The sequence below is a fragment of the Lupinus angustifolius genome, chromosome LG12 (assembly GCF_001865875.1).
Source record: "Lupinus angustifolius cultivar Tanjil chromosome LG12, LupAngTanjil_v1.0, whole genome shotgun sequence".
In the NCBI taxonomy this organism is placed as follows: domain Eukaryota; kingdom Viridiplantae; phylum Streptophyta; class Magnoliopsida; order Fabales; family Fabaceae; genus Lupinus; species Lupinus angustifolius.
In genome coordinates, this window is record NC_032020.1 from 18,696,825 (window position 1) to 18,708,741 (window position 11,917).

General features: G+C 34.3%; 3 protein-coding genes and 1 non-coding gene across 5 annotated transcripts; 3 read left to right on the forward strand and 1 right to left on the reverse strand.

Annotated features, from left to right (window-relative positions):
• LOC109361663 (CASP-like protein 1D2) lies at nucleotides 217-2,177 on the forward strand. The gene is made up of 3 exons (XM_019607181.1): nucleotides 217-530; nucleotides 1,415-1,541; nucleotides 1,672-2,177. The coding sequence occupies exons 1-3, from the start codon at nucleotides 301-303 to the stop codon at nucleotides 1,894-1,896; spliced, it is 582 nt and encodes a 193-aa protein (XP_019462726.1). The 5' UTR covers nucleotides 217-300; the 3' UTR covers nucleotides 1,897-2,177.
• On the reverse strand, nucleotides 2,429-5,185 carry LOC109361708 (vesicle-associated protein 1-2-like). Of its 2 annotated transcripts, XM_019607238.1 has the most exons (9): nucleotides 5,076-5,184; nucleotides 4,911-4,981; nucleotides 4,631-4,712; nucleotides 4,243-4,358; nucleotides 3,909-4,091; nucleotides 3,728-3,733; nucleotides 3,539-3,688; nucleotides 2,979-3,056; nucleotides 2,432-2,700 (listed from the first exon to the last, which is right to left on the reverse strand). In XM_019607238.1, the coding sequence occupies exons 1-9, from the start codon at nucleotides 5,122-5,124 to the stop codon at nucleotides 2,587-2,589; spliced, it is 849 nt and encodes a 282-aa protein (XP_019462783.1). In that variant the 5' UTR covers nucleotides 5,125-5,184; the 3' UTR covers nucleotides 2,432-2,586. The 2 variants fall into 2 exon arrangements, with proteins under 2 accessions (XP_019462780.1, XP_019462783.1); XM_019607235.1 differs by having other exon boundaries at nucleotides 2,429-2,700; nucleotides 3,539-3,733; nucleotides 5,076-5,185.
• Nucleotides 5,638-10,376, forward strand: LOC109361553 (putative methyltransferase At1g22800). The gene is made up of 11 exons (XM_019607043.1): nucleotides 5,638-5,816; nucleotides 5,890-5,970; nucleotides 6,473-6,551; nucleotides 7,487-7,628; nucleotides 7,741-7,805; nucleotides 8,527-8,596; nucleotides 8,664-8,742; nucleotides 9,323-9,410; nucleotides 9,610-9,674; nucleotides 9,793-9,882; nucleotides 10,166-10,376. Exons 1-11 carry the CDS (start codon nucleotides 5,667-5,669, stop codon nucleotides 10,271-10,273), a joined length of 1,017 nt encoding a protein of 338 aa, XP_019462588.1. The 5' UTR covers nucleotides 5,638-5,666; the 3' UTR covers nucleotides 10,274-10,376.
• On the forward strand, nucleotides 11,464-11,535 carry TRNAP-UGG. The gene has a single exon. It is a non-coding gene; the product is annotated as a tRNA-Pro (tRNA).

The window sequence follows — 11,917 nt, forward strand, 5'->3', positions numbered from 1 at the left end:
GTTGGCAATCCATAATATCTTTTTGTTTGAAGTTTGAAATTAAGCATATCCAATATTATATATTTCATGCAAAACATAGTAAGAATCATACCAAATATTCTAACATAAAAATGTAGAATGTTAGCTGTGTGGCTTGTCACAAACCAACTTTCAAATCAATTCTAACGTGCAGGAAACTCCAACTCATTTGTTTTTACACTTTTCTAGTCCAAATCCATCTATATATATTTGCATAAGATTATTGTTCAACTAAGTCATAATACTAGTACCTGGAATTGTAACCTTGCATAGAAGGAATACATGGCTTCTACAGATAAGCCTAGTGACCTTGAGTACACATCATCTTCAACTCCTACAGCTCCAGAAGGCATTGATTACTTTAAATTTGATGTGATCCTCAGGTTTTTGTTGTTTGCAGCATCATTAGTTGCAGTTGTGGTGATGGTCACTAGTAATGAAACAGAACTAGTGCTTTACAAGGGTAGACCTGTGCCACAGCCAGCCAAGTTCAGATACTCACCAGCTTTTGTGTAAGTTTAGAGTAATTTGTTCAAATTCTTGGAGGATTTACAAATTCACGGCTATATGCATGTCTATACTAGTTATCTGAGATGTATGATTTCAAGTATCTCTTCATGAAGAAAAAATGATTTGAATATTAAGCTTACCAATTTTAAAGAAAAATCTTGAATTTATTTTGATTTCTAAGATGTAATCAGTGATACAGGAGTACCATATTTTATAGTTCTTCTAGCTAGTGAAATTGCTAAACAAATAAAGGTTACTAACTTTTTTTGTAAAGAACAAAAAACAGTTTATTTCCCATGTTTCAGAAATTTGACGAGTTTGTTAAGAAGAAGAGAAAATGAACCAAAGAGTTGGTCTAATGATGTAAGGCCCCATTAGATTTCATTTATGAATTTAATCTGGTATGTCGTAGTCAATAGATGGAAGTAAAGAGCTTCCAAAAGGGGAAAACTGTTGGATTTTACTTATGATCTTGCATGAAGTTTTCGACCGCCTTTGTGCCAGTAGGCATGGAATATTTATTCTGTCTTATCTTTTTGGACTTGCTAGTTACTCTGTCATCCAAAACTTGACATGTTATTGTCTTCAAAAAGGACCCTTGTGAAGGTTATAAGGAGTCAAAGTCGTCCATAATGGCTGTGCCTAAAAGGATTTTCTTGTATATACTTTCTGTAGTTTGTGTTCTAATTCTGATGTCATTATCCTCAAATTTTCTGTATATTTAAATGCTCAAAGCCTTCCATTTATGTAAGTTTATTCATCAACATTGCCTTACTTTTTCTTGTTTTCTCTTTTCAAACAAACTATTCTCAATATTACTTGTTATTATGGATATGCAATTTAACATTTTTACATTATGACATATGAAATGATATTATACATACAGATATTTTGTGGCAGCATTCTCTGTTTCTGGCCTTTATAGCATCATTACCACTCTTGCATCACTCTCTGTCATCAAGAAGCCAGAGCTCAAAACAAAGCTCCTCCTCCATTTTATCTTCTTGGATGTGGTAATTTATCAATTAACCTTTCTTTTGATCATGCTATTCATTCTCTCTTTATTTCTCAACTCACTTGCATTTTATATAAATATCAAAGTACATATAAGAAAGAAATAACATACCATGACTTTATATACAGCTGATATTGGGGATAATAGCATCAGCAACAGGCACTGCTGGAGGTGTGGCATATGTGGGTTTAAAGGGAAACAAGCATGTGGGTTGGCTTAAAATCTGCAATGTCTATGACAAATTCTGTAAGCATACTGGTGGCTCCATTGCAGTGGCTTTGTTTGGCACCATTGTCACTGTCTTCCTCATCTGGCTTTCAGCTTATAACATTCACAGCCGAATCCCCAAGTAGAAGATGGATAGAGCATTGAATCATTCTATAATCTGCATATATATGCAATCACCTTTATAATTTCATAGTCACATTGTTAACAAAGTCGGTCAGTGTGTTAAGTAATTATTATTACAATGTGCGAATGACTTTTGTGTTGTCAATGTTGCTTCAATGGTTGGTGTACTTATTGTCTACCAAGCACCCTATTGTATTTTACATTCTATTGGTATCATAGATGGTGTGTAATTGTTCTGCATCCAAAAACGTTTATATGATTAATGAGCATTTTCCTTAGAGAAGGTTCTTTTTAAACTAAAACTTCAATACATAAAACAATAATTTTCAAAGGCAATGGAAGAAAAGTATGAAACTTTGCTTATACCTTGTAATTGGGAGAATGAGTGGAAGTGGAAGAAGAAGAAGAGAGTAAAGACGATCTGTTTGTCAAGAGAGATTCTCAAATGGAATCAGAGAAACAAAATTGGCTCAAGTAGAAAAACAACTCAAGGCACACAAATCACTAACATGAAGCAGCGAAACAATTTTGATGGCAACTGATTAAAAATACATAAAAACAAAACGATGTAAGACATGGTCCTCCAATACATGTGCTATCATTACATGTCACATATTAACAATTGAGGTGTCAAGCAATCCTAAGAAACAGTGAGTTATCCTCTATTTAATCATTACATAGAAATCCATTACTTAAGGATGAATATAGTATCCGACCACCACACTGACAAGAGCAACCATGCATACAAACAGTAATGGAAAGCCATTCTCAACTCTTTTCGCATCCATTTTCCTCTTCAGCACCTCCTAACAAAACACGCAATAAACATATCAAATATTGAAAATTGTCAAGCAGCACATCAAAAATGTGTAGTAGCTCAAAACATAATAACTGCATTGCATTCACGAAACAAACAGAAGGGGAATGTGAATCTCCATTGCATTGCTAATATGATAACATCTAATAGTTCCAGCAAGTTAATTGCTTTTACAATTAGCAAGCAAATGAAGGATATGAATAACAGAATGCATACAGTTTTTAGACTTAAGATTGATGATGGATACACCAAAAGAAAAGAACTCACCATCTCTTTCTTAAGCAAATCCTTTTCTTCAGTGTTTGTGCGCCTCTCCTCAGTCAGCTTCATGATATTTGCCTTAGCCTGCAAAGATATAGCTATACGTTGATTGCTTCCATTTCAAAGAAAATAAGAAAAAAATGACAAAATTGCAACCTAAGCTGCTGACAGTTGGACCCTGCGCTGAGATAACATCTTTGTAAAGCATAAGCATGTTACAAGCTTTTATGTACAAGGAAGTGTAATATACACAAACTAAAAATGTTAACTTCAATGCTAGTGAAGATGCTTTCTGTTTTACTGATGCTAACTAAAAAAGTATGCTATGATGATATCATCTCGGCCTATTTTAAATAAAATCAGTAACTCGTGAGTTATCAAATAGTATATAGGTAAATGCACTTTCTCTATCAATTTCCCTTGAAAATAGTAGTGCAGTCAAGTTCAGAAATTATGGCAGCAAACATTCTGAGAGAGTTATATTAAACTATAACTAGCAGATAGACTACAGAACTTAAAGTAAAAATTACTGTGACAAAGTTTCATAAAAATTCAGGAGCTCTGACCTCGCTTAGCTTTGAATCCATTATACCTAGCCTTGATTTCAATTCCTCAAAATCCTTAGCTAAATTTAATTGCACTACATCTTTTGAAGGCTCCATGTCACTCACATTCTCAACATGTCTATCGACAATATCCTCATCTGTTCTATCCTCCTCCATATCCCGGGCTGTTTCGAAAGCTTTAACTTCCTCAGAAACCTAGTACAAGGAAATACATTGACAACTCACAAGCACAAAATAAACATTGACATAGTTATTCATATTATACTACAATTCACTTCCATATAGACTGGATGCCTTGTCTTCATAATAAAAGTCACTTGAGAGAAAGAAATGAAGATTGAGATTGAGGGATGGAAAGGAAGGAGCTCACTCTAAGAGGGAGAGGTATGTTTTCAACTCCAGTGGGCACCCAGTCTTTTTGTACATGAATTTCGTTCGATGAATCCTGATTCGTATCTCCATTTACTGGAAGCAAAACTGGAGATGATGGTGGAGCAATGAGGACTACCCGTAGTTTCTTTTCCTCAATATACTTTCCACTATCTTTTGCAAACTGTAGGAATTTTTACTCATTCAATTAAAAAGGAGAACAAATAAATAAAAGAGTTAGAGTGTTAGACTATGGAAGCAAATCTTAATCCTTCTCATCATCTATCAATGACATCCGAAAACAGGGAGAAAATAGATAAATAGCATAAGCTCACCATATCAGATGTGATGTCATCTTCTGTAGCTCCAAAAGGGACAATTGTGCATTGAATCAGAAACTTGTCTTTGCAGTTCAAATCAGGTGGTGCTATCTTCTGAGCTTGCATAGTAACTGCATCAATGCATGTTCCAACAAAGAAACATAAACCAATAACATGCATTTAATGAATCATACTAAAAAAAGCATATGAAAAAAGACGGCTCAACACATGAGACTACTGGAGTGGAAGGGTATACGTATGCACCCTTACCTTAAGAGCAATCTTACATTGCACCGAGGCATGCCCTCGAAATCATAGAAATAACAAAGGTATGCACAAAGTATATAAAAAAATGAGAAATGCATATATATGGTTGAATAAGGAGATAATGGGAGAAAACTACCAGTAAAATCACGTGTATCCTTTGGCTTGATGATGCCTATGTTTGGTCTGACGCAATATTTCTTAGGTGACGTTGTTTTTATCTGCCAGTATATTTAGGAACAATTTTATTTTCTCGTGTGGTCACAATGATAGATTTGAATCATATAATTTTGCGCTGTGATTAAATATTGAGTAATGTTATATCCTCCTACTAATCCTCTTAGCCACAGGAAAGTGACATATGTTATTTGAATATCATATTCCTTAAATATTATTAATGAAAGAGTGAAAAAAAGCACCTTAAAAGCAACGTATTGATGATCCTTGTTTCGGAGTTGAATTAAGCATGAAGTTTGTTTGTTGAATTGAACTACATGGAAGGAATAGAGCAGAGAATGAGAATGATAATGAAAATAAAGAGCTTAAATGTAATTGTGAATGGTAGTGAGTTAGAGTTTGGTTACATAGAAATGTGAGTTGAGAAGGAAGGATTTGAATGAGGTGTGAAGTCATGGTGATGATCTTTCTTATTGTTTTGGTAATGAAGAGAGTGAACGTTATAATTATCTCATATTGAAGAAGAAGAAGAAGGAGTGAAAGTGAAGGGAAAGAAAGAGAGAGTAAAATGAAAGGGAAGAAAATGGGAAGAGTTGGTTATGTGTTGGTTTACTACCAACTACCATCCTCCAACTCTTCCCTCTTCCTTTCTTCTCCTTTTCCTCCAAATTTGAAATGGACCAGATACTTGGCCCAAATATATGGATCAGATAATTAAAATCCAAAATGGATAAACAGAAAGGCCACAATTTCCCAACTGTGATTCTCTTTGGTATTTAGCAATTTTACCTAGTTCAAATGAAAATAAATAAAATAATTCATCGGTGGTTAAGTGAGACATATTTGATTTTATTATAAAAGCTCTGAGTTCGGGTGATTAAAAAATATAAAAGAGTTAGTCCAACGTACATATAAATATTTCTGGCTCGAACATAATTGCATTTATACAGGAAAAAATAAATCGCGATTAGTTTTGTATTCCCTGCATTCCTCAAAAAATGAGAGCATTATCGTCCCTTCTTTTCCGCTCAAGTAGGAAAAAGCAACCATTTGGTGGTTTCTCCATTGCTAACTTCTCAACACAAAACGTTGATGACTCTCATCACTCAAGACTCCAGATATTCGATCGCAACCTCAAGCGTAAACAGGTTTTTCTTTTCTTCTCTTTTTTAATTTCAACTTTTCGATTTATCTATCACTCCATTGGTTTTTATGATGCAGAGAGATCGAGCTGCATGGTTGATGTCTTCAAAGGACCCATTGCTTGATAATGTTGCTGATAATTTACTCGATCGCTTACATGTAACTCTTTTTTCTCTTCTTCTTTCCATCTTCCTAATATCAAACATTTTCTCTCTTGAAGTTAACCCTAGTTGCTTAAGTTTCGATACTGAGTGTGTGAATGCGCGATTCACTGTTAGGCCGTACGTCCACGAGGAGAGTACAACCCAAAAGACTAGTCTATTAGGTGGAGAGTCTCATGGTTTAAGTAACACATTGAGTTTGCTATTCTTCTACTCAATGTGGGACTCCTATCATTCACTCAATTTCATGTGATGCTCATTAAATTTCATGAGCCCCTTTTACCTTTTAGGTCTTAATCAAGGGTATCCCTTCGGCCTAGGTGATGTATTCGTCCCTTTTGGTGCATGACGGCCCCTCCCATCAATTGTTACTATCAAGGATTGAACCCTTCCGTTTAGTTTGTCCGATATTACTCAATGGTGCTACTAGCGTTGCTCTTGCACAATTGTTTCCTTCTTTTCGGCTTATGTAGCCTATTTTTGTTGTCATCTTTTTCCAGGACTGTAAGAAGGATTTTCCAACCGCCTTATGTTTGGGAGGATCACTGCAAGCTATCAGGCGCTCACTTAATGGTCGCGGTAAAATAAACTTTTGCTTATACTTTCATACGGGAGACAACTTTGGCTGTTTTCGATATATAAATAAATATTCATAGCAAATGAAATTGAGCAATATTTTCTGATCCTTGTTAGCCTTCACTATACTTTATTGTCCTAGAATTCTTTGTACTTACATATGCCTCAAGTTAATTCTTCGCATACTAGACTTGGTCTCTGGTAAAGTGAGTACCATTGCCTAGCTTATTAAGGAGATCGAGAGATTGTATGTGTGACTATTCAAAACTTAGTTTTGTGTATAGAAACGAAAAAAGAAAGGGGTGCAAAAATGATAACAGATGGATTGCTAAATTTTATATGAATGAAACATGGTATCCCGAGTCTTCCATTAGTGCCATGCTAACATTTGATGTGGCCCATTCAGCAATCATATTTGCATAGATTTTCCTGATGATTTGAGAGTGTGTATTGTTCTGCTACAACCTTTTGGCAAATTGCAAGGCTCGGTCAATGATGGTATTGTTTTGCGTTCTTGTATGCTGAACACCTGGCATCTTCATATTCAGTCAATCCATATCCTGTCTATATTTTTCCATGGCAAACATCCTTTATTTTTTGTTCATATCATTCATATAAAGAAGATGCAATGTTTTTTATTCCCACAACATTGCTGTGCTATTATGTAGATCATGAATTCTGAGACATATCATTTTGAAGATAACTAGAATTTCTGGCTCGACTCTCTAATTTAGCATATCGGACGGTGCATTTGATATTCTTGAATTTAAGGAAATGATTTTGAATGCTCTTCTATTGAGAATAGGAGAAAATGTTGTCCAAACGATGGACATTTGACTAGCTTGTGTATTTGTTTCCTAATTGCAGAATGTTTTTTTTAAATTTTGAACTGACTAGGAGTGAGAATATAAAGTATTGTAATGGAAAATTGAACCCAGGTTCTATAGAAAAGCTAATTATGATGGATGCATCCTCGGAAATGGTACAAGCTTGTAAGAATGCTGCTGATGTGTCAAACAATGATAATATTGAGTCAGTCTATGTGGTTGGTGATGAAGAATTTTTGCCTATAAAAGAAAGGTGCATGCGGAGTCAGCTTTACTGATAATTTATTGTAATTTTATAATTATAATTTTACACTTGATATTGATCTAATTATATATTTTTTATCCTTGTATATATGGTATTGCAGCTCTTTGGATTTGGTTATAAGTTGCTTGGGTCTCCACTGGACTAATGATCTTCCTGGTGCAATGAAAATGAATGAAACTGATTTTGAAGCAATAATTTGGTTATGTTGTTTGGTTTTTTTTACCTGTTTAAGGGTTTGGTAGAATAATCCTAGAACATTGAAGACTGAGTTTTTATTATGATGATTTTTTATGGAAAATAATTGTAACAATGAAGTATTATAATTAGTGCTTTTGAGCACTAGGAACCTTGATGTGGCAAGAGTTGGTGCTTTTCAAGGTCAAGGCTCTAGCAAATTTACAGGAACTTATTTGAGAAGATAATTTATTTTAGACATTTAATAACAGTATAGGGTTAGTCCAATTTCTAGACGAAGAGGGAGGCCAAGAAAAATACGATTAGGAAAGATTTAGATATCAATGTACATGATTAATGATAGAACATTGTGATGTCGTTCAATTCATGTGGTCGATCCTACTTAGTGGGATTAAGGATTGGTTGTTGTTGTTGTTGAATGTTGATAAATGAAAGAATGTCTTCTCCTTTTTTCATCAATTTCTAATTCAAGGAAGACTTGAATGTAATTTGTGTAATTTGGCTGATAACTAAATTATTATTCTGAATAATATTTATTTGATTTGGGATAAAGGTTTGGTTGTTGTTGTAATATTTATTTGATTTAAGCACTGCACAGCAAAATCTTCTCTGCAAATCACCTTTTTTTCTCCTCATCTAAATGTCACTTGAAATATCGTTTATTATTATTCTGATGTACTTTTTAATATTGTTCAGTCTAGATTGGCGTTGAAACCGGATGGCTTATTTTTAGCAGCTATTCTTGGTGGAGAAACCCTGAAGTATTTCTCGAAATTTTTTAGTACACAAATGTATGGAACATTTTTATGATATTTGTGCTGCCACCAGGGAGCTCAGAATAGCTTGTACTATGGCACAGATGGAGCGTGACGGAGGGATTAGTCCCCGTGTATCACCTTTGGCACAGGCATGTGTTATTGCAAAAATACTGTATTTTGAATTATTTATTTATCAGTTAAGATCGTTTATACCCTGAATTAATGCAATTGTTCTTTTTGTATAAAAAATGTATTGTACATATGCAAGTATTTTTTCAGCAAACATACCCAAACAAAAACCACTTATATTATAATTGATTGGACAATGATTGATTACAATTAATTATTGAAATTGTTTAATTTTTGCAGTTTATAATCATGTACTCCGTGATTTTGTTTAAAAGTCACTATTGTTGGGTTTGTTTAACCAAATAATTTTGTAGAACTTGTCCATTATGGCAATACTAGTGTTGGGTACCTATTTTTGATCTGTTGGTTTATCATGCTAGTTGTTGCTAGAGGGTGAGCCTAGTGCAACGATAATATTGTTGCTTAGTGATCATGACGTCACAAGTTTAAATTCTAGAAACAGTCTCTCTGCATGCGGGGGTAACGTTGAGTACGTCTATCCTCCCCAGACTCCACTAAGTGGGAGCCTCTTATAGTAGGCAGCCCTTTTTTAGAAGAAGAAACCTGAAATTGAGAAATCGTTTTGACCCCCCTTTTCAGGTGCGAGATGCTGGAAATCTTTTGACTAGGGCAGCCTTCACCCTTCCAAGTGTTGATGTTGAGGAATACACAGTGAAATATGAAAGTGGTGAGAGTTTCCACTCGGTCTTGTATATTAAATTATTTCACATCTTTGATCTCATCAATTTGCTTACTTCCTCTGTAATGAGTGATATCAAAATTCTTTCAAGTTCTCCAATCTCCATTGATTAGTATATCATGCTAACAACCTTGTAACACTGGTGAATCATTTTTATATTGGCGGTCCTTGTCTCTATTTAGTGCAGCCCTGGAGCTTATAGAACATCTCCGTTCAATGGGTGAAACCAATGCCCTTTTTCAAATGAACACGGTAAGTTTTTCTTTCCTTCCATGCTATTGGATGTTAACTTGGTTTTCTTTCCTCAAATGTTGAACTTCGGATGCTGTTGCATCACATCTTCAAAAATGGTTGTGTTTAAATGAAATAGATCCTAAAGAGGGACACAGCCTTAGCAACTGCAGCTATTTATGATTCACTGTTTGCTGAGGAAGATGGCTCTGTACCTGCAACCTTCCAGGTAAACAAAATCGAAGCATCATTGAGTATAAGAACAAGTGATTTTTTAATAGTGCTAGTACTATTATTTTTTTGTCCCTTCTTATATGGGTGAGAAGTGCTATAGATTAAATTCTCAAATCTGACAAATTCATAATAATTATGTTTCAATGAAGTGCGAAAGTGTCAGAGCATTGTTTTAAATCATGAAAATGTTGGGAGGATATTACTTTTTTGGAGTTGAAAATCATAATTTGCAGCTAACTATTTAGAATGAGTATGATATGGTCATTATGTTTTGGTAGGTTATATATATGACTGGGTGGAAGGAACATCCTTCACAACAGAAAGCAAAAAGAAGGGGATCAGCCACTATATCTTTCAAGGATATTCAGAACGAATTCGGAAGCTAGAGTTGATTTTATCCTAGGCCATAATAGATTTACATTTTAAGCTGTGTTCAACATTGTGAATGTTGTTTGTGTTAGATTTAATTCATTGAGTCATCCTATGGCACTGACATGGACTCAACTAAGGAAAGAGAGCGAATTAAAAGAGGATGAAAGGGTTTTATTAGATAAATAAAGGGAATTAAAAGAAACAAAATGTTTTCTTGATACAAATGTCGTTGGACTACATTGCAGCAGGAATCAAAACTCGTGTGTATTTGTTACTTGCTCATTAATGTCTGTGACTTACTCTTCTATTATTACTTGTAAAAACAAAATGTGCTCTTGTGGCATCTTCATTGTTAATTGGTTAACACTTCTTTAAAGGAATGATGCATAAGAGTCACACTTGTGGAACAGATTCTTCAGTTAAGGTTTTGATTGTGACAGCAGTTCATGATGTTTTTTCACAAATTTTGCATATCTCACTTTTCTTAGATTTAAGGCACAAGAGTAAACAAATGAGGAAGGCAAGAATCACTGTACTAATGCTCCACAATCAGGAATGCCTCCAACAAATGTGCAATCAAACAAACACTTGCTCAACAAATTTTCTTCCTCTCTGTTTCTTGATGCTTAATTCCCATGATATTAAATTTGTTTTTTAGTGCACTTCAAATTGGAAGAGGTTGAATATAGTTTGGTTTTGTCTTTACCAATTATATGATACACTTATCTCTTTTTTCTCAATTATATGCATGCCTTTTAGTTTCTACAAAGTAGGACTTCTGTTGATAGCAAATAATGTTGAGTGCCTTGCAAGAATACAACCCTCAAATCTTAGTGTAGTTTGTTTATGAAAGGAACTTGTTTATGATAGCATTGTAATTAAAAGCATTTTGATACGTGTCAATGATTGGTTAATAAAAGTTACAGTTACCTTGAATAAAAGAAATTGAATGAAATAGTATTTGTAAAAGGATAGCAATGTCCTTGCCTTGAAATACTCCAGCCCGGTTTGGGTTGAATAGACGCAAGAATGGTTTTCTTTCAAAAGGGTTCTGTTAAGGAGCCCAAAAGGAGGATGTGTTTTAGTGGGATATAAAGCATTGAATGACCTAAAAAGTTTTTGTGAGAACATCCACAGCTAAATCTTCCTTGCAAAGTAATGCCTATAAAACTAAGAATAATATACTTAGCAATAAGAAGCATCCGGGCATTTGGTCTAGTGGTATGATTCTCGCTTTGGGTGCGAGAGGTCCCGAGTTCGATTCTCGGAATGCCCCTTTTATTTCATTCTTCAATTTTTATTGATATTTGAAAAGGTGAAATGAACCTTTAATTTCTCTTTTTTGTTCACATTATAAAAGTCATTATTGAGAGAAATGAGTGTAGGTTAACTAGTAAAAAAAGACCAAACTAATTATTGCACTACGTAATGATTATTGATTTTGCTAATTGATCAAAAGTAATTTGATATATACAGTTAACAAGTCAAGATAATGTCCCACAAAAGGGTTCAAATACAACCAAAAACAGTTGCGTGAATCTCTGACCTACCTTTACCCTTTCCCTCTAAATATTTCACCAGTTTGTAAAACCAAAACAAAAACCTTTATTTTTTTTAGGATTTTAGTTAATTATTTACTACACATCCCATAATTTGAA

Excerpts from the sequence above, each read along its gene's own strand:
- LOC109361663 (XM_019607181.1), top strand. The coding sequence starts at position 301 with ATGGCTTCTACAGATAAGCCTAGTGACCTTGAGTACACATCATCTTCA. Across the intron at positions 531-1,414 it reads AGATACTCACCAGCTTTTGT|ATATTTTGTGGCAGCATTCT; the intron begins GTAAGTTTAGAG and ends TTATACATACAG. Across the intron at positions 1,542-1,671 it reads ATTTTATCTTCTTGGATGTG|CTGATATTGGGGATAATAGC; the intron begins GTAATTTATCAA and ends CTTTATATACAG.
- LOC109361708 (XM_019607235.1), bottom strand. The coding sequence starts at position 5,124 with ATGACTTCACACCTCATTCAAATCCTTCCTTCTCAACTCACATTTCTA. Across the intron at positions 4,359-4,630 it reads GGATACACGTGATTTTACTG|TTACTATGCAAGCTCAGAAG; the intron begins GTAGTTTTCTCC and ends GCATTGATGCAG. Across the intron at positions 2,701-2,978 it reads ATTTGCTTAAGAAAGAGATG|GAGGTGCTGAAGAGGAAAAT; the intron begins GTGAGTTCTTTT and ends GTGTTTTGTTAG.
- LOC109361553 (XM_019607043.1), top strand. The coding sequence starts at position 5,667 with ATGAGAGCATTATCGTCCCTTCTTTTCCGCTCAAGTAGGAAAAAGCAA. Across the intron at positions 8,597-8,663 it reads CTTGGTGGAGAAACCCTGAA|GGAGCTCAGAATAGCTTGTA; the intron begins GTATTTCTCGAA and ends TGCTGCCACCAG. Across the intron at positions 9,883-10,165 it reads CTGTACCTGCAACCTTCCAG|GTTATATATATGACTGGGTG; the intron begins GTAAACAAAATC and ends ATGTTTTGGTAG.